Source organism: Salmo salar, unplaced genomic scaffold (assembly GCF_905237065.1).
Source record: "Salmo salar unplaced genomic scaffold, Ssal_v3.1, whole genome shotgun sequence".
Classification (NCBI taxonomy): Eukaryota; Metazoa; Chordata; class Actinopteri; order Salmoniformes; family Salmonidae; genus Salmo; species Salmo salar.
The window spans coordinates 82501-104351 of NW_025548687.1; the positions used below are offsets into that span (position 1 = coordinate 82501).

The 21851-nt window shown below is 47.6% G+C and overlaps 1 protein-coding gene across 1 annotated transcript in view; it reads left to right on the top strand.

The window, feature by feature from the left end:
- The window catches only part of LOC106593777 (unconventional myosin-XV), a 145346-nt gene that overhangs the window by 78267 nt on the left and 45228 nt on the right, over positions 1-21851 (top strand). The window contains exons 23-29 of the mRNA XM_045712653.1: positions 1754-1869; positions 4363-4498; positions 10498-10613; positions 11571-11689; positions 12250-12391; positions 17116-17227; positions 18631-18849. Of these exons, the coding sequence (XP_045568609.1) occupies positions 1754-1869; positions 4363-4498; positions 10498-10613; positions 11571-11689; positions 12250-12391; positions 17116-17227; positions 18631-18849 (960 nt within the window). The remainder of the gene's footprint in view (positions 1-1753; positions 1870-4362; positions 4499-10497; positions 10614-11570; positions 11690-12249; positions 12392-17115; positions 17228-18630; positions 18850-21851) is intronic.

Below are 21851 nucleotides of genomic sequence, written 5' to 3' on the forward strand. Positions count from 1 at the left end.
AACTAGATCCAGACCTGAACTAGATCCAGACCTGAACCAGAACCAGACCTGAACTAGAACCAGACCTGAACTAGACCTGAACTAGATCCAGACCTGAACTAGATCCAGACCTGAACCAGAACCAGACCTGAACTAGAACCAGACCTGAACTAGATCCAGACCTGAACTAGACCCAGACCTGAACCAGACCTGAACTAGAACCAGACCTGAACCAGACCTGAACCAGACCTGAACTAGATCCAGACCTGAACTAGACCCAGATCTGAACTAGAACCAGACCTGAACTAGATCCAGACCTGAACTAGAATCAGACCTGAACTAGATCCAGACCTGAACCAGACCTGAACCAGACCTGAACTAGATCCAGACCTGAACTAGAACCAGACCTGAACCAGACCTGAACCAGACCTGAACTAGAACCAGACCTGAACTAGAACCAGACCTGAACTAGAACCAGATCTGAACTAGATCCAGACCTGAACCAGACCTGAACTAGACCTGAACTAGACCTGAACTAGATCCAGACCTGAACTAGATCCAGACCTAAACTAGAACCAGATCTGAACTAGACCTGAACCAGACCTGAACTAGAACCAGACCTGAACTAGAACCAGACCTGAACTAGATCCAGACCTGAACTAGATCCAGACCTGAACTAGAACCAGACCTGAACTAGATCCAGACCTGAACTAGATCCAGACCTGAACTAGAACTAGACCTGAACTAGATCCAGACCTGAACTAGACCCAGACCTGAACTAGACCCAGACCTGAACTAGAACCAGACCTGAACCAGACCTGAACTAGATCCAGACCTGAACTAGATCCAGACCTGAACTAGACCCAGACCTGAACTAGAACCAGACCTGAACTAGAACCAGACCTGAACCAGACCTGAACTAGATCCAGACCTGAACTAGATCCAGACCTGAACCAGACCTGAACCAGAACCAGACCTGAACTAGAACCAGACCTGAACTAGATCCAGACCTGAACCAGACCTGAACTAGATCCAGACCTGAACTAGAACCAGACCTGAACCAGACCCAGACCTGAACTAGAACCAGACCTGAACCAGACCTGAACTAGAACCAGACCTGAACTAGATCCAGACCTGAACTAGATCCAGACCTGAACTAGATCCAGACCTGAACTAGAACCAGACCTGAACTAGACCTGAACTAGAACCAGACCTGAACTAGATCCAGACCTGAACCAGACCTGAACTAGATCCAGACCTGAACTAGAACCAGACCTGAACCAGACCTGAACTAGAACCAGACCTGAACCAGATCTGAACTAGATCCAGACCTCCTGAACAAGAACCAGACCTGAACCAGACCTGAACCAGACCTGAACCAGACCTGAACTAGAACCAGACCTGAACCAGACCTGAACTAGAACCAGACCTGAACCAGACCTGAACTAGACCTGAACCAGACCTGAACTAGACCTGAACTAGAACCAGACCTGAACCAGACCTGAACTAGACCTGAACTAGAACCAGACCTGAACTAGACCTGAACTAGATCCAGACCTGAACTAGATCCAGACCTGAACCAGACCTGAACCAGACCTGAACTAGACCTGAACTAGAACCAGACCTGAACTAGACCTGAACTAGATCCAGACCTGAACTAGATCCAGACCTGAACTAGACCTGAACCAGATCCAGACAATTTTCATTGTTGAAGAAAAACCAATCAGTGTTCTTGTGTGTGTGTGTGTGTGTGTGTGTGTGTGTGTGTATATAGTGTCCAGAGAGCTGCCTGTAGAGGAAGAGACCAGCCAGACCCAACTCCATCACAGGAGTAGTGAAGAACACTACACTTACACCAACACACCCTGGAAGATTTACCTGAGGAAGGAGGTAAACACACACTAACACACCCTGGGAGATTTACCTGAGGAAGGAGGTAAACACACACTAACACACCCTGGGAGATTTACCTGAGGAAGGAGGGGCCCCACACACTAACACACCCTGGGAGATTTACCTGAGGAAGGAGGGGCCCCACACACTAACACACCCTGGGAGATTTACCTGAGGAAGGAGGGGCCCCACACTAACACACCCTGGGAGATTTACCTGAGGAAGGAGGGGCCCACACTAACACACCCTGGGAGATTTACCTGAGGAAGGAGGGGCCCACACTAACACACCCTGGGAGATTTACCTGAGGAAGGAGGGGCCCCACACACTAACACACCCTGGGAGAGTTACCTGAGGAAGGAGGGGCCCACACACTAACACACCCTGGGAGATTTACCTGAGGAAGGAGGGGCCCCACACACTAACACACCCTGGGAGATTTACCTGAGGAAGGAGGGGCCCACACTAACACACCCTGGGAGATTTACCTGAGGAAGGAGGGGCCCCACACTAACACACCCTGGGAGATTTACCTGAGGAAGGAGGGGCCCACACACTAACACACCCTGGGAGATTTACCTGAGGAAGGGGGCCCCACACACTAACACACCCTGGGAGATTTACCTGAGGAAGGAGGGGCCCACACTAACACACCCTGGGAGATTTACCTGAGGAAGGAGGGGCCCACACTAACCCACCCTGGGAGATTTACCTGAGGAAGGAGGGGCCACACACTAACACACCCTGGGAGATTTACCTGAGGAAGGAGGGGCCCCACACACTAACACACCCTGGGAGATTTACCTGAGGAAGGAGGGGCCACACACTACCACACCCTGGGAGATTTACCTGAGGAAGGAGGTAAACACACTAACACACCTTGGGAGATTTACCTGATGAAGGAGGGGCCCACACTAACACACCCTGGGAGATTTACCTGAGGAAGGAGGGGCCCACACTAACACACCCTGGGAGATTTACCTGAGGAAGGAGGGGCCCCACACTAACACACCCTGGGAGATTTACCTGAGGAAGGAGGGGCCCCACACACTAACACACCCTGGGAGATTTACCTGAGGAAGGAGGGGCCCACACTAACACACCCTGGGAGATTTACCAGAGTTGCGTAACAGTAGCGTAGCGTGGAAGTAGGTACACACACTAACAGTAGCGTAGCGTAGCGTGGAAGGAGGTACACACACTAACAGTAACGTAGCGTAGCGTAGCGTGGAAGTGGGTACACACACTAACAGTAGCGTAGCGTGGAAGGAGGTACACACACTAACAGTAACGTAGCGTAGCGTAGCGTGGAAGTAGGTACACACACTAACAGTAGCGTAGCGTAGCGTAGCGTAGCGTGGAAGGAGGTACACACACTAACAGTAGCGTAGCGTAGCGTAGCGTGGAAGTAGGTACACACACTAACAGTAACGTAGCGTAGCGTAGCGTGGAAGTAGGTACACACACTAACAGTAGCGTAGCGTAGCGTGGAAGGAGGAGGTACACACACTAACAGTAACGTAGCGTAGCGTAGCGTGGAAGTAGGTACACACACTAACAGTAGCGTAGCGTAGCGTAGCGTAGCGTGGAAGGAGGAGGTACACACACTAACAGTAGCGTAGCGTAGCGTGGAAGGAGGTACACACACTAACAGTAACGTGGCGTAGCGTAGCGTGGAAGTAGGTACACACACTAACAGTAGCGTGGCGTAGCGTAGCGTGGAAGGAGGTACACACACTAACAGTAACGTAGCGTAGCGTAGCGTGGAAGTAGGTACACACACTAACAGTAGCGTGGCGTAGCGTGGAAGGAGGTACACACGCTAACAGTAACGTAGCGTAGCGTGGAAGTAGGTACACACACTAACAGTAACGTGGCGTAGCGTGAGCGTGGAAGTAGGTACACACACTAACAGTAACGTAGCGTGGCGTAGCGTGGAAGTAGGTACACACACTAACAGTAGCGTGGCGTAGCGTAGCGTAGCGTGGAAGGAGGAGGTACACACACTAACAGTAACGTAGCGTAGCGTGAGCGTGGAAGTAGGTACACACACTAACAGTAGCGTAGCGTGGCGTAGCGTGGAAGGAGGAGGTACACACACTAACAGTAACGTAGCGTGGCGTAGCGTGGAAGGAGGAGGTACACACTAACAGTAACGTAGCGTAGCGTAGCGTAGCGTGGAAGGAGGAGGTACACACACTAACAGTAGCGTAGCGTAGCGTAGCGTAGCGTGGAAGGAGGTACACACACTAACAGTAGCGTAGCGTAGCGTAGCGTGGAAGGAGGAGGTACACACACTAACAGTAGCGTAGCGTAGCGTAGCGTAGCGTGGAAGGAGGTGTACTGTATCAGTCATGGTCCTTCAAGCCAAATAGGAACAAATTTCAATGAATTGTTTGTCCAAGCAAAGAGCTCAGGACAGAACAATAGTTTTATTATTCTATTCCCAAAGATCCTCATCTCATCCATGTTGATGCTGTGGTCCTGTAGGTGTTCTACCCTGAAGACAACTTCAACACTCCTCTGCTGCTGGACCTGCTGTTCAGACAGATAGTCCATGACACCTACTCGGAGGCCTGCATCCGCATCACTCAGGAGGAGAGGACCAAGATGAAGGCTCTGTTTGGTACCGAACCGTTTAGGACCTTTTAGAACCACCACACCACACCACAAACCCACCGTTTAGAACCTTTTAGAACCACCACACCACACCACAAACCCACCGTTTAGAACCTTTTAGAACCACCACACCACAAACCCACCGTTTAGGACCTTTTAGAACCACCACACCACACCACAAACCCACCGTTTAGAACCTTTTAGAACCACCACACCACACCACAAACCCACCGTTTAGAACCTTTTAGAACCACCACACCACACCACAAACCCACCGTTTAGAACCTTTTAGAACCACCACACCACACCACAAACCCACCGTTATAACCACCACACCACACCACAAACCCACCGTTAGAACCTTTTAGAACCACCACACCACACCACAAACCACCATTATAACCACCACACCACACCACAAACCCACCGTTTAGAACCTTTTAGAACCACCACACCACAAACCCACCGTTAGAACCTTTTAGAACCACCACACCACACCACAAACCCACCGTTTAGAACCTTTTAGAACCACCACACCACACCACAAACCCACCGTTATAACCACCACACCACACCACAAACCCACCGTTAGAACCTTTTAGAACCACCACACCACACCACAAACCCACCGTTTAGAACCTTTTAGAACCACCACACCACACCACAAACCCACCGTTATAACCACCACACCACACCACAAACCACCATTATAACCACCACACCACACCATAAACCACTAGAAAACACCATGAACCCACCATTATAACCACCGCACCATAAACCACTAGAAAACACCATGAACCCACCATTATAACCACCGCACCATAAACCACTAGAAAACACCATGAACCCACCATTATAACCACCGCACCATAAACCACTAGAAAACACCATGAACCCACCATTATAACCACCGCACCATAAACCACTAGAAAACACCATGAACCCACCATTATAACCACCGCACCATAAACCACTAGAAAACACCATGAACCCACCATTATAACCACCGCACCATAAACCACTAGAAAACACCATGAACCCACCATTATAACCACCGCACCATAAACCACTAGAAAACACCATGAACCCACCATTATAACCACCGCACCATAAACCACTAGAAAACACCATGAACCCACCATTATAACCACCGCACCATAAACCACTAGAAAACACCATGAACCCACCATTATAACCACCGCACCATAAACCACTAGAAAACACCATGAACCCACCATTATAACCACACCGCACCATAAACCACTAGAAAACACCATGAACCCACCATTATAACCACCGCACCATAAACCACTAGAAAACACCATGAACCCACCATTATAACCACCGCACCATAAACCACTAGAAAACACCATGAACCCACCATTATAACCACCGCACCACAAACCACTAGAAAACACCATGAACCCACCATTATAACCACCGCACCATAAACCACTAGAAAACACCATGAACCCACCATTATAACCACCGCACCACAAACCACTAGAAAACACCATGAACCCACCATTATAACCACCGCACCATAAACCACTAGAAAACACCATGAACCCACCATTATAACCACCGCACCATAAACCACTAGAAAACACCATGAACCCACCATTATAACCACCGCACCATAAACCACTAGAAAACACCATGAACCCACCATTATAACCACCGCACCATAAACCACTAGAAAACACCATGAACCCACCATTATAACCCACCGCACCATAAACCACTAGAAAACACCATGAACCCACCATTATAACCACCGCACCATAAACCACTAGAAAACACCATGAACCCACCATTATAACCACCGCACCATAAACCACTAGAAAACACCATGAACCCACCATTATAACCACCGCACCATAAACCACTAGAAAACACCATGAACCCACCATTATAACCACCGCACCATAAACCACTAGAAAACACCATGAACCCACCATTATAACCACACCGCACCATAAACCACTAGAAAACACCATGAACCCACCATTATAACCACCGCACCATAAACCACTAGAAAACACCATGAACCCACCATTATAACCACCGCACCATAAACCACTAGAAAACACCATGAACCCACCATTATAACCACCGCACCATAAACCACTAGAAAACACCATGAACCCACCATTATAACCACACCGCACCATAAACCACTAGAAAACACCATGAACCCACCATTATAACCACCGCACCATAAACCACTAGAAAACACCATGAACCCACCATTATAACCACCGCACCATAAACCACTAGAAAACACCATGAACCCACCATTATAACCACCGCACCATAAACCACTAGAAAACACCATGAACCCACCATTATAACCACCGCACCATAAACCACTAGAAAACACCATGAACCCACCATTATAACCACCGCACCATAAACCACTAGAAAACACCATGAACCCACCATTATAACCACCGCACCACAAACCACTAGAAAACACCATGAACCCACCATTATAACCACCGCACCATAAACCACTAGAAAACACCATGAACCCACCATTATAACCACCGCACCATAAACCACTAGAAAACACCATGAACCCACCATTATAACCACCGCACCATAAACCACTAGACAACACCATGAACCCACCATTATAACCACCGCACCATAAACCACTAGAAAACACCATGAACCCACCATTATAACCACCGCACCATAAACCACTAGAAAACACCATGAACCCACCATTATAACCACCGCACCATAAACCACTAGAAAACACCATGAACCCACCATTATAACCACCGCACCATAAACCACTAGAAAACACCATGAACCCACCATTATAACCACCGCACCATAAACCACTAGAAAACACCATGAACCCACCATTATAACCACCGCACCATAAACCACTAGAAAACACCATGAACCCACCATTATAACCACCGCACCATAAACCACTAGAAAACACCATGAACCCACCATTATAACCACCGCACCATAAACCACTAGAAAACACCATGAACCCACCATTATAACCACCGCACCATAAACCACTAGAAAACACCATGAACCCACCATTATAACCACCGCACCACAAACCACTAGAAAACACCATGAACCCACCATTATAACCACCGCACCATAAACCACTAGAAAACACCATGAACCCACCATTATAACCACCGCACCATAAACCACTAGAAAACACCATGAACCCACCATTATAACCACCGCACCATAAACCACTAGAAAACACCATGAACCCACCATTATAACCACCGCACCATAAACCACTAGAAAACACCATGAACCCACCATTATAACCACCGCACCATAAACCACTAGAAAACACCATGAACCCACCATTATAACCACCGCACCATAAACCACTAGAAAACACCATGAACCCACCATTATAACCACCGCACCATAAACCACTAGAAAACACCATGAACCCACCATTATAACCACCGCACCATAAACCACTAGAAAACACCATGAACCCACCATTATAACCACCGCACCATAAACCACTAGAAAACACCATGAACCCACCATTATAACCACCGCACCATAAACCACTAGAAAACACCATGAACCCACCATTATAACCACCGCACCATAAACCACTAGAAAACACCATGAACCCACCATTATAACCACCGCACCATAAACCACTAGAAAACACCATGAACCCACCATTATAACCACCGCACCATAAACCACTAGAAAACACCATGAACCCACCATTATAACCACCGCACCATAAACCACTAGAAAACACCATGAACCCACCATTATAACCACCGCACCATAAACCACTAGAAAACACCATGAACCCACCATTATAACCACCGCACCATAAACCACTAGAAAACACCATGAACCCACCATTATAACCACCGCACCATAAACCACTAGAAAACACCATGAACCCACCATTATAACCACCGCACCATAAACCACTAGAAAACACCATGAACCCACCATTATAACCACCGCACCATAAACCACTAGAAAACACCATGAACCCACCATTATAACCACCGCACCATAAACCACTAGAAAACACCACGAACCCACCATTATAACCACCGCACCATAAACCACTAGAAAACACCATGAACCCACCATTATAACCACCGCACCATAAACCACTAGAAAACACCATGAACCCACCATTATAACCACCGCACCATAAACCACTAGAAAACACCATGAACCCACCATTATAACCACCGCACCATAAACCACTAGAAAACACCATGAACCCACCATTATAACCACCGCACCATAAACCACTAGAAAACACCATGAACCCACCATTATAACCACCGCACCATAAACCACTAGAAAACACCATGAACCCACCATTATAACCACCGCACCATAAACCACTAGAAAACACCATGAACCCACCATTATAACCACCGCACCATAAACCACTAGAAAACACCATGAACCCACCATTATAACCACCGCACCATAAACCACTAGAAAACACCATGAACCCACCATTATAACCACCGCACCATAAACCACTAGAAAACACCATGAACCCACCATTATAACCACCGCACCACAAACCACTAGAAAACACCATGAACCCACCATTATAACCACCGCACCATAAACCACTAGAAAACACCATGAACCCACCATTATAACCACCGCACCATAAACCACTAGAAAACACCATGAACCCACCATTATAACCACCGCACCATAAACCACTAGAAAACACCATGAACCCACCATTATAACCACCGCACCATAAACCACTAGAAAACACCATGAACCCACCATTATAACCACCGCACCATAAACCACTAGAAAACACCATGAACCCACCATTATAACCACCGCACCATAAACCACTAGAAAACACCATGAACCCACCATTATAACCACCGCACCATAAACCACTAGAAAACACCATGAACCCACCATTATAACCACCGCACCATAAACCACTAGAAAACACCATGAACCCACCATTATAACCACCGCACCATAAACCACTAGAAAACACCATGAACCCACCATTATAACCACCGCACCATAAACCACTAGAAAACACCATGAACCCACCATTATAACCACCGCACCATAAACCACTAGAAAACACCATGAACCCACCATTATAACCACCGCACCATAAACCACTAGAAAACACCATGAACCCACCATTATAACCACCGCACCATAAACCACTAGAAAACACCATGAACCCACCATTATAACCACCGCACCATAAACCACTAGAAAACACCATGAACCCACCATTATAACCACCGCACCATAAACCACTAGACAACACCATGAACCCACCATTATAACCACCGCACCATAAACCACTAGAAAACACCATGAACCCACCATTATAACCACCGCACCATAAACCACTAGAAAACACCATGAACCCACCATTATAACCACCGCACCATAAACCACTAGAAAACACCATGAACCCACCATTATAACCACCGCACCATAAACCACTAGAAAACACCATGAACCCACCATTATAACCACCGCACCATAAACCACTAGAAAACACCATGAACCCACCATTATAACCACCGCACCATAAACCACTAGAAAACACCATGAACCCACCATTATAACCACCGCACCATAAACCACTAGAAAACACCATGAACCCACCATTATAACCACCGCACCATAAACCACTAGAAAACACTGTGTGTGTGTGTGTGGTTGTGTGTGTGTGTGTGTGTGTGTGTGTGTGTGTGTGTGTGTGTGTGTGTGTGTGTGTGTGTGTGGTGTGTGTGTGTGTGTGTGTGTGTGTGTGTGTGTGTGTGTGTGTGTGTGTGTGTGTGTGTGTCTGACCGTGTGTGTGTGTGTGTGTGTGTGTGTGTGTGTGTGTGTGTGTGTGTGTGTGTGTGTGTGTGTGTGTGTGTGTCTGACCGTGTGTGTGTGTGTGTGTGTGTGTGTGTGTGTGTGTGTGTGTGTGTGTCTGTGTGTGTGTGTGTGTGTGTGTGTGTGTAGTAGAGAATCAGGTTGGCCAGGATGGCGCCACACAGGATGAGAGTCTCAAGAAGAAAATCGTGACGACGGCCAAAGACTCCTGGGAAATATATTTCTCACGACTCTTCCCTGCCTCGGTGAGTGTGAGTGTGTGTTAACAGGAAGTGTGTGTTGCAGGGCAGTGTGGGTACGTGCTGACAGGAAGTGTGTGTTGCAGGGCAGTGTGGGTACGTGTTGACAGGAAGTGTGTGTTGCAGGGCAGTGTGGGTCCAGGTGTTAACAGGAAGTGTGTGTTGCAGGGCATTGTGGGTCCAGGTGTTAACAGGAAGTGTGTGTTGCAGGGCAGTGTGGGTCCAGGTGTTAACAGGAAGTGTGTGTTGCAGGGCAGTGTGGGTCCAGGTGTTGACAGGAAGTGTGTGTTGCAGGGCAGTGTGGGTACGTGTTGACAGGTTGTGTGTGTTGCAGGGCAGTGTGGGTAAGTGTTGATAGAGTGTGTTGCAGGGCAGTCTGGGTAGGTGTTGACAGGAAGTGTGTGTTGCAGGGCAGTGTGGGTCCAGGTGTTGACAGGAAGTGTGTGTTGCAGGGCAGTGTGGGTCCAGGTGTTAACAGGGGAGTGTGTGTTGCAGGGCAGTGTGGGTACTGGGGTCCAGGTGTTGACAGGAGGTGTGTGTTGCAGGGCAGTGTGGGTAAGTGTTGACAGGGTGTGTGTGTGTTGCAGGGCAGTGTGGGTCCAGGTGTTGACAGGAAGTGTGTGTTGCAGGGCAGTGTGGGTCCAGGTGTTGAGAGGAAGTGTGTGTTGCAGGGCAGTGTGGGTCCAGGTGTTGACAGGAAGTGTGTGTTGCAGGGCAGTGTGGGTCCAGGTGTTAACAGGAAGTGTGTGTTGCAGGGCAGTGTGGGTATGTGTTGACAGGAAGTGTGTGTTGCAGGGCAGTGTGGGTCCAGGTGTTGACAGGAGGTGTGTGTTGCAGGGCAGTGTGGGTCCAGGTGTTGACAGGAGGTGTGTGTTGCAGGGCAGTGTGGGTCCAGGTGTTGACAGGAAGTGTGTGTTGCAGGGCAGTGTGGATCCAGGTGTTGACAGGAAGTGTGTGTTGCAGGGCAGTGTGGGTACTGGGGTCCAGGTGGTCTCAGTGTCTCATCGCGGCGTCAAGCTGCTGAAGACTGTGAGAAGCAGCTCTGTTGCCCCGGACTACTTCAGAGTACTACGCCCTTACAGGTACACACACACACACACACACACACACACACACACACACACACACACACACACACACACACACACACACACACACATACATACACCACACACACACACACACATCACAGCAGGTAGCCTAGTGGTTAGAGCGTTGGGCCAGTAACCCAAAAAGTTGCCAGATTGAATCCCTGAGCTGACAAGGTAATAAATCTGTCGTTCTGCCCCCTGAACAAGGCAGTTAACCCCCACTGTTCCCTGGTGGGCCGTCGTTGTGAATAAGAATTTGTTCTTAACTGACTTGCCTCGTTAAATAAACACACACCTGTATACACATACTGTTCAGATTAGGATTAATTCATAAATAAAGGATATACTGTTCAATCTGATTTGACTTTCGGTGTGTGTTTCCGTAGTTACGCGAACATCCTTTTTGTTTCTCTGTGTGTGTTTCCGTAGTTACACGAACATCCTGTTTGTTTCTGTGTGTGTTTCCGTAGTTACGCAGACATCCTGTCTGTTTCTCTGTTTTTATTCCATAGTTACGCGAACATCCTGTTTGTTTCTGTGTGTTTCCATAGTTACGCGGACATCCTGTTTGTGTCCATTCCATCTAAGAACATGTTGGAGTTTAACCTGACCAATGAGAAGCTGATTCTGTTCTCCGCCAAGGCTCCACAGGTCAAACACATGGTGGACTACTTCATCACTGAACTGAAGAAGGTGAGACGGGTTAGACAGGCTAGAGGGTGAGACAGGGTAGAGGATGAGACAGGTTATAGGGTGAGACAGGCTAGAGGGGTGAGACAGGTTAGAGGGTGAGACAGGTTAGAGGGTGAGACAGGTTATAGGGTGAGACAGGTTAGTCAGGTTAGAGGGTGAGACAGGTTAGACAGGTTAGAGGGTGAGACAGGTTAGAGGGTGAGACAGGTTAGAGGGTGAGACAGGCTAGAGGAGTGAGACAGGTTAGAGGGTGAGACAGGTTATAGGGTGAGACAGGTTAGTCAGGTTAGAGGGTGAGACAGGTTAGACAGGTTAGAGGGTGAGACAGGTTAGAGGGTGAGACAGGTTAGAGGGTGAGACAGGTTAGAGGGTGAGACAGGCTAGAGGGGTGAGACAGGTTAGAGGGTGAGACAGGTTATAGGGTGAGACAGGCTAGAGGGGTGAGACAGGTTAGAGGGTGAGACAGGTTAGAGGGTGAGACAGGTTATAGGGTGAGACAGGTTAGTCAGGTTAGAGGGTGAGACAGGTTAGACAGGTTAGAGGGTGAGACAGGTTAGAGGGTGAGACAGGTTAGAGGGTGAGACAGGTTAGAGGGTGAGACAGGCTAGAGGGGTGAGACAGGTTAGAGGGTGAGACAGGTTATAGGGTGAGACAGGTTAGTCAGGTTAGAGGGTGAGACAGGTTAGACAGGTTAGAGGGTGAGACAGGTTAGAGGGTGAGACAGGTTAGAGGGTGAGACAGGCTAGAGGGGTGAGACAGGTTAGAGGGTGAGACAGGTTATAGGGTGAGACAGGTTAGACAGGTTAGAGGGTGAGACAGGTTAGACAGGTTAGAGGGTGAGACAGGCTAGAGGGTGAGACAGGTTAGAGGGTGAGACAGGCTAGAGGGGTGAGACAGATTAGAGGGTGAGACAGGTTAGACAGGATAGAGGGTGAGACAGGTTAGACAGGCTAGAGGGGTAAGACAGGTTAGAGGGTGAGACAGGTTAGAGGGTGAGACAGGCTAGAGGGGTGAGACAGGTTAGAGGGTGAGACAGGTTATAGGGTGAGACAGGTTAGTCAGGTTAGAGGGTGAGACAGGTTAGACAGGTTAGAGGGTGAGACAGGTTAGAGGGTGAGACAGGTTAGAGGGTGAGACAGGCTAGAGGGGTGAGACAGGTTAGAGGGTGAGACAGGTTATAGGGTGAGACAGGTTAGACAGGTTAGAGGGTGAGACAGGTTAGACAGGTTAGAGGGTGAGAATGGCTAGAGGGTGAGACAGGTTAGAGGGTGAGACAGGCTAGAGGGGTGAGACAGGATAGAGGGTGAGACAGGTTAGACAGGATAGAGGGTGAGACATGTTAGACAGGCTAGAGGGTGAGACAGGCTAGAGGGGTGAGAAAGGTTAGAGGGTGAGACAGGTTAGACAGGTTAGAGGGTGAGACAGGTTAGACGGTGAGACAGGTTAGAGTGTATAACAGGTTAGAGGGTGAGACAGGTTAGAGGGTGAGACAGGCTAGAGGGTGAGACAGGCTAGAGGGTGAGACAGGCTAGAGGGTGAGACAGGCAGACCAGTAATAAGGAAAGTGATTCATTCATGTTCATTCAAAGGGCTTCCAGATAGAAAGGAAGGAAACATCAGATAGAAAGGAAGGAAACATCAGATAGAAAGGAAGGAAACATCAGATAGAAAGGAAGGAAACATCAGATAGAAGGGAAGGAAACATCAGATAGAAGGGAAGGAAACATCAGATAGAAGGGAAGGAAACATCAGATAGAAAGGAAGGAAACATCAGATAGAAAGGAAGGAAACATCAGATAGAAAGGAAGGAAACATCAGATAGAAAGGAAGGAAACATCAGATAGAAAGGAAGGAAACATCAGATAGAAAGGAAGGAAACATCAGATAGAAAGGAAGGAAACATCCGATAGAAAGGAAGGAAACATCAGATAGAAAGGAAGGAAACATCAGATAGAAAGGAAGGAAACATCAGATAGAAGGGAAGGAAACATCAGATAGAAGGGAAGGAAACATCAGAAGGAAACATCAGATAGAAGGGAAGGAAACATCAGATAGAAAGGAAGGAAACATCAGATAGAAAGGAAGGAAACATCAGATAGAAAGGAAGGAAACATCAGATAGAAAGGAAGGAAACATCAGATAGAAAGGAAGGAAACATCAGATAGAAAGGAAGGAAACATCAGATAGAAAGGAAGGAAACATCAGATAGAAAGGAAGGAAACACCAGATAGAAAGGAAGGAAACATCAGATAGAAGGGAAGGAAACATCAGATAGAAAGGAAGGAAACATCCGATAGAAAGGAAGGAAACATCAGATAGAAAGGAAGGAAACATCAGATAGAAAGGAAGGAAACATCAGATAGAAAGGAAGGAAACATCAGATAGAAAGGAAGGAAACATCAGATAGAAAGGAAGGAAACATCAGATAGAAAGGAAGGAAACATCAGATAGAAAGGAAGGAAACATCCGATAGAAAGGAAGGAAACATCAGATAGAAAGGAAGGAAACATCAGATAGAAAGGAAGGAAACATCAGATAGAAAGGAAGGAAACATCAGATAGAAGGGAAGGAAACATCAGATAGAAGGGAAGGAAACATCAGATAGAAGGGAAGGAAACATCAGAAGGAAACATCAGATAGAAGGGAAGGAAACATCAGATAGAAAGGAAGGAAACATCAGATAGAAAGGAAGGAAACATCAGATAGAAAGGAAGGAAACATCAGATAGAAAGGAAGGAAACATCAGATAGAAAGGAAGGAAACATCAGATAGAAAGGAAGGAAACATCAGATAGAAAGGAAGGAAACATCAGATAGAAGGGAAGGAAACATCAGATAGAAAGGAAGGAAACATCAGATAGAAAGGAAGGAAACATCAGATAGAAAGGAAGGAAACATCAGATAGAAGGGAAGGAAACATCAGATAGAAAGGAAGGAAACATCAGATAGAAGGGAAGGAAACATCAGATAGAAGGGAAGGAAACATCAGATAGAAGGGAAGGAAACATCAGATAGAAGGGAAGGAAACATCAGATAGAAAGGAAGGAAACATCAGATAGAAGGGAAGGAAACATCAGATAGAAAGGAAGGAAACATCAGATAGAAAGGAAGGAAACATCAGATAGAAAGGAAGGAAACATCAGATAGAAAGGAAGGAAACATCAGATAGAAGGGAAGGAAACATCAGATAGAAAGGAAGGAAACATCAGATAGAAGGGAAGGAAACATCAGATAGAAGGGAAGGAAACATCAGATAGAAGGGAAGGAAACATCAGATAGAAAGGAAGGAAACATCAGATAGAAGGGAAGGAAACATCAGATAGAAAGGAAGGAAACATCAGATAGAAAGGAAGGAAACATCAGATAGAAGGGAAGGAAACATCAGATAGAAAGGAAGGAAGGAAACATCAGATAGAAAGGAAGGAAACATCAGATAGAAAGGAAGGAAACATCAGATAGAAAGGAAGGAAACATCAGATAGAAGGGAAGGAAACATCAGATAGAAGGGAAGGAAACATCAGATAGAAGGGAAGGAAACATCAGATAGAAAGGAAGGAAACATCAGATAGAAAGGAAGGAAACATCAGACTCTGAGTTTGGATTAACCCTAACCCCTAACCCCTAACCCTAACCCCTAACCCCTAACTCTAACCCCTAACTCTAACCCTAACCCTAACCCCTAACCCTAACCCCTAACCCCTAACTCTAACCCCTAACTCTAACCCTAACCCCTAACCCCTAACCCTAACCCCTAACCCCAACCCCTAACCCCTAACCCTAACCCCTAACTCTAACCCCTAACTCTAACCCTAACCCTAACCCCTAATCCTAACCCCTAACCCTAACCCCTAACCCCTAACCCTAACCCCTAACCCTAACCCCTAAATCTAACCCTAACCCTAACCCCCAACCCCTAACCCCTAACTCTAACCCCTAACCCCTAACCCCTAACCCTAACCCTAACCCCTAACCCCTAACCCTAACCCTCACTCTAACCCCTAACCCCAACCCCTAACCTTTAACCCTAACCCCTAACCCTAACCCTAACCCTAACCCTAACCCTAACCTCTAACCTCTAACCCTAACCCCTAACTCTAACACCTAACCCCTAACCCTAACCCCTAACTCTAACCCCTAACCCCTAACCCCTAACACCTAACCCCTAACCCTAACCCCTAACCCTAACCCCTAACCCTAACCTCTAACCCCTAACCCTAACCTCTAACCCCTAACCCTAACCCCTAACTCTAACACCTAACCCCTAACCCCTAACCCCTAACCCTAACCCCTAACTCTAACCCCCAACACCTAACCCCTAACCCTAACCCCTAACCCCCAACCCCTAACTCCTAACCCCTAACTCTAACACCTAACCCTAACCCCTAACTCTAACACCTAACCCCTAACCCTAACCCCTAACCTCTAACCCCTAACCCCTAACCCCTAACCCTAACCCCCAACCCTAACCCCTAACCCTAACCCCTAACTCTAACACCTAACCCCTAACCCTAACCCCTAACTCTAACCCCTAACCCCTAACCCTAACCCCTAACCCTAACCCCTAACCCTAACCTCTAACCCCTAACACCTAACCCCTAACCCTAACCCTTAACTCTAACCCCTAACCCCTAACCCTAACCCCTAACTCTAACCCCTAACCCCTAACCCCTAACCCTAACCCCTAACTCTAACCCTAACCCCTAACCCCTAACCCCTAACCCCCAGGACTCTGAGTTTGTGGTGGCAGTGAGGAACTACATTACAGAGGACAGAACTCTGCTCAGCTTCCACAAGGGAGACGTCATCAGATTACACAGCGTGGAGGGACTGGAGGAAGGTAGGAGACACACAGAGACACACAGATACACACAGATACACACAGACACACACAGATACACACACAGACACACACATATACACACAGACATACACACAGATACACACAGAGACACACAGATACACACAGACATATACACACAGATACACACACACACACACACAGATACACACAGATACACACAGACACACACAGATACACACAGACATATACACACAGACATATACACACAGAGACACACAGACATATACACAGACATATACACACACAGATACACACAGATACACACAGATACACACAGACACACACAGATAAACACAGACACACACAGACACACACAGATACACACAGATACACATACACACAGATACACACAGATACACACACAGATACACACAGATACACACAGACATACACACAGACATACACACAGATACACACATACATATACACAGATACACACAGATACACACAGATACACACACAGACACACACACAGATACACACAGATACACATACACACAGACACACACACACAGACATACAAACACAGACATACACACACAGATACACACAGATACACACAGACATACACACACACAGACACACGCACACATACACACACAGATAGACACACACACACACAGATACACACACACACAGAGACACACAGACATACACAGACACACAGATACACACAGACATACACACACACACACAGATACACACAGACATAGACACACACACACAGATACACCCAGACATACACACACACACAGATACACACAGACATATACACACACAGATACACAGACACAGATACACACAGACATACACAGACACACAGATACACACAGACATAGACACACACACACAGATACACCCAGACATACACACACACACAGATACACACAGACATAGACACACACACACAGATATACCCAGACATACACACACACACAGATACACAGACACAGATACACACAGACACACAGACACAGATACACACACACAGATACACACAGATACACACAGACACACAGACACAGATACACACACACACAGATACACACAGACATAGACACACACAGAGACACACAGACATATACACACACAGATACACACAGACATACACACACACACAGATACACACAGACATACACACACACACAGATACACAGACACAGATACACACAGACACACAGACACAGATACACACAGACATACACACACACACAGATACACACAGACACACACACACAGACATAGACACACACACACAGATACACATAGACACACACACATACACACAGATACACACACACACAGATACACACAGATACACACAGATCCTCACGTCCCTGTTGCGTTCTCTGTGTTGCTCATGGTGTTGTGTGGTGGAGGCCAACGCTACGGCTGCATCATCAGGAAGAAGGTTGTGCTGCTGGAGGAACTAAACAGAGATACCTCTGAGTTTGGTGGGTGGGGTGTGTGTGTGTGTGTGTGTGTGTGTGTGTGTGTGTGTGTGTGTGTGTGTGTGTGTGTGTGTGTGTGTGTGTGTGTGTGGTTGACTTGCATGCGACTAACAGCCCGTCGTGTTTGGATTGTGTTCTGGTTGCTGTGTGAGGAAACAACTAGGATTCAGACTGGGCTGTTGTTGAGACTGTCTAGTCCCACTGAGCTAAAGTCTGGATTCAGACTGGGCTGTTGATGGGACTGTCTAGTCCCACTGAGCTAAAGTCTGGATTCAGACTTGGCCGTTGTCGGGACTGTCTAGTCCCACTGAGCTAAAGTCTGGATTCAGACTGGGCCGTTGTCGGGACTGTCTAGTCCCACTGAGCTAAAGTCTGGATTCAGACTGGGCCGTTGTCGGGACTGTCTAGTCCCACTGAGCTAAAGTCTGGATTCAGACTGGGCCGTTGTCGGGACTGTCTAGTCCCACTGAGCTAAAGTCTGGATTCAGACTGGGCCGTTGTCGGGACTGTCTAGTCCCACTGAGCTAAAGTCTGGATTCAGACTGGGCCGTTGATGGGACTGTCTAGTCCCACTGAGCTAAAGTCTGGATTCAGACTGGGCTGTTGATGGGACTGTCTAGTCCCACTGAGCTAAAGTCTGGATTCAGACTGGGCTGTTGTCGGGACTGTCTAGTCCCACTGAGCTAAAGTCTGGATTCAAACTGGGCCGTTGATGGGACTGTCTAGTCCCACTGAGCTAAAGTCTGGAATCAGACTGGGCCGTTGATCGGGACTGTCTAGTCCCACTGAGCTAAAGTCTGGATTCAGACTGGGCCGTTGTCGGGACTGTCTAGTCCCACTGAGCTAAAGTCTGGATTCAGACTGGGCCGTTGTCGGGACTGTCTAGTCCCACTGAGCTAAAGTCTGGATTCAGACTGGGCCGTTGTCGGGACTGTCGAGTCCCACCGAGCTAAGGTCTGGAGGTCTCAGACATGTTTCCTGACTGTGAACAGTCTGTCTGTCTGTCTGTCTGTCTGTCTGTCTGTCTGTCTGTCTGTCTGTCTGTCTGTCTGTCTGTCTGTCTGTCTGTCTGTCTGTCTGTCTGTCAGCTTCAGGCTCTTGTCTGTCTGTCTGTCTGTCTGTCTGTCTTCGTCTGTCTGTCTGTCTGTCTGTCTGTCTGTCTGTCTGTTTCAGGCTCCTGACTGTCTGTCTGTCTGCCTGTCTGTCTGTCTGTTTCAGGCTCCTGACTGTCTGTCTGTCTGTCTGTCTGTCTGTCTGTCTGTCTGTCTGTCTGTCTGTCTGTCTGTCTGTCTGTCTGTCAGCTTCAGGCACTTGTCTGTCTGTCTGTCTGTCTGTCTGTCTGTCTGTCTGTCTGTCTGTCTGTCTGTCTGTTTGTGGTGCATCATGTTCTAGTCTACAGTCGTGGCCAAACGTTTTGAGAATGACACAAATATACATTTTTATAAAGTTTGCTGCTTCAGTGTCTTTAGATATTTCTGGTCAGATGTTACTATCGATACTGAAGTATAATTATAAGCATTTCATAAGTGTCAAAAGGCTTTTATTGACAATTACATGAAGTTGACGCAAAGAGTCAATATTTGCAGTGTTGACCCTTCTTTTCCAAGACCTCTGCAATCCGCCCTGGCATGCTGTCAATTAACTTCTGGGCCACATCCTGACTGATGGCAGCCCATTCACAACATCCTCTCGCTAGGCGCTAAACTACAGCCACTCGCTAGGCGCTAAACTACAGCCTCTCGCTAGGTGCTAAACAACAGCCTCTTGCTAGGTGCTAAACAACAGCCTCTTGCTACGTGCTAAACAACAACAGCCTCTCGCTAGGTGCTAAACAACAGCCTCTTGCTAGGTGCTAAACAACAGCCTCTCGCTAGGTGCTAAACAACAACAGCCACTTGCTAGGTGCTAAACAACAGCCTCTCGCTAGGTGCTAAACAACAGCCTCTCGCTAGGTGCTAAACAACAACAGCCTCTCGCTAGGTGCTAAACAACAGCCTCTCGCTAGGTGCTAAACAACAACAGCCTCTTGCTAGGCGCTAAACAACAGCCTCTTGCTAGGCGCTAAACAACAACAGCCCCTTGCTAGGTGCTAAACAACAGCCTCTTGCTAGGTGCTAAACAACAGCCTCTCGCTAGGTGCTAAACAACAACAGCCTCTCGCTAGGCGCTAAACAACAACAGCCTCTTGCTAGGTGCTAAACAACAACAGCCTCTTGCTAGGCGCTAAACAACAACAGCCCCTTGCTAGGTGCTAAACAACAGCCTCTTGCTAGGTGCTAAACAACAGCCTCTTGCTAGGCGCTAAACAACAACAGCCTCTTGCTAGGTGCTAAACAACAGCCTCTCGCTAGGTGCTAAACAACAACAGCCTCTCGCTAGGTGCTAAACAACAACAGCCTCTTGCTAGGTGCTAAACAACAACAGCCTCTTGCTAGGTGCTAAACAACAGCCTCTTGCTAGGTGCTAAACAACAACAGCCTCTCGCTAGGTGCTAAACAACAACAGCCTCTCGCTAGGCGCTAAACAACAGCCTCTCGCTAGGTGCTAAACAACAGCCTCTCGCTAGGTGCTAAACAACAGCCTCTCGCTAGGTGCTAAACAACAACAGCCTCTTGCTAGGTGCTAAACAACAGCCTCTCGCTAGGTGCTAAACAACAGCCTCTCGCTAGGTGCTAAACAACAACAGCCTCTTGCTAGGTGCTAAACAACAGCCTCTCGCTAGGTGCTAAACAACAACAGCCTCTCGCTAGGTGCTAAACAACAACAGCCTCTTGCTAGGTGCTAAACAACAACAGCCTCTCGCTAGGTGCTAAGCAACAACAGCCTCTTGCTAGGCGCTAAACAACAACAGCCTCTTGCTAGGTGCTAAACAACAACAGCCTCTTGCTAGGCGCTAAACAACAACAGCCTCTCGCTAGGTGCTAAACAACAACAGCCTCTCGCTAGGTGCTAAACAACAACAGCCTCTCGCTAGGTGCTAAACAACAGCCTCTCGCTAGGTGCTAAACAACAGCCTCTCGCTAGGTGCTAAACAACAGCCTCTTGCTAGGTGCTAAACAACAACAGCCTCTCGCTAGGTGCTAAACAACAGCCTCTTGCTAGGTGCTAAACAACAGCCTCTCGCTAGGTGCTAAACAACAACAGCCTCT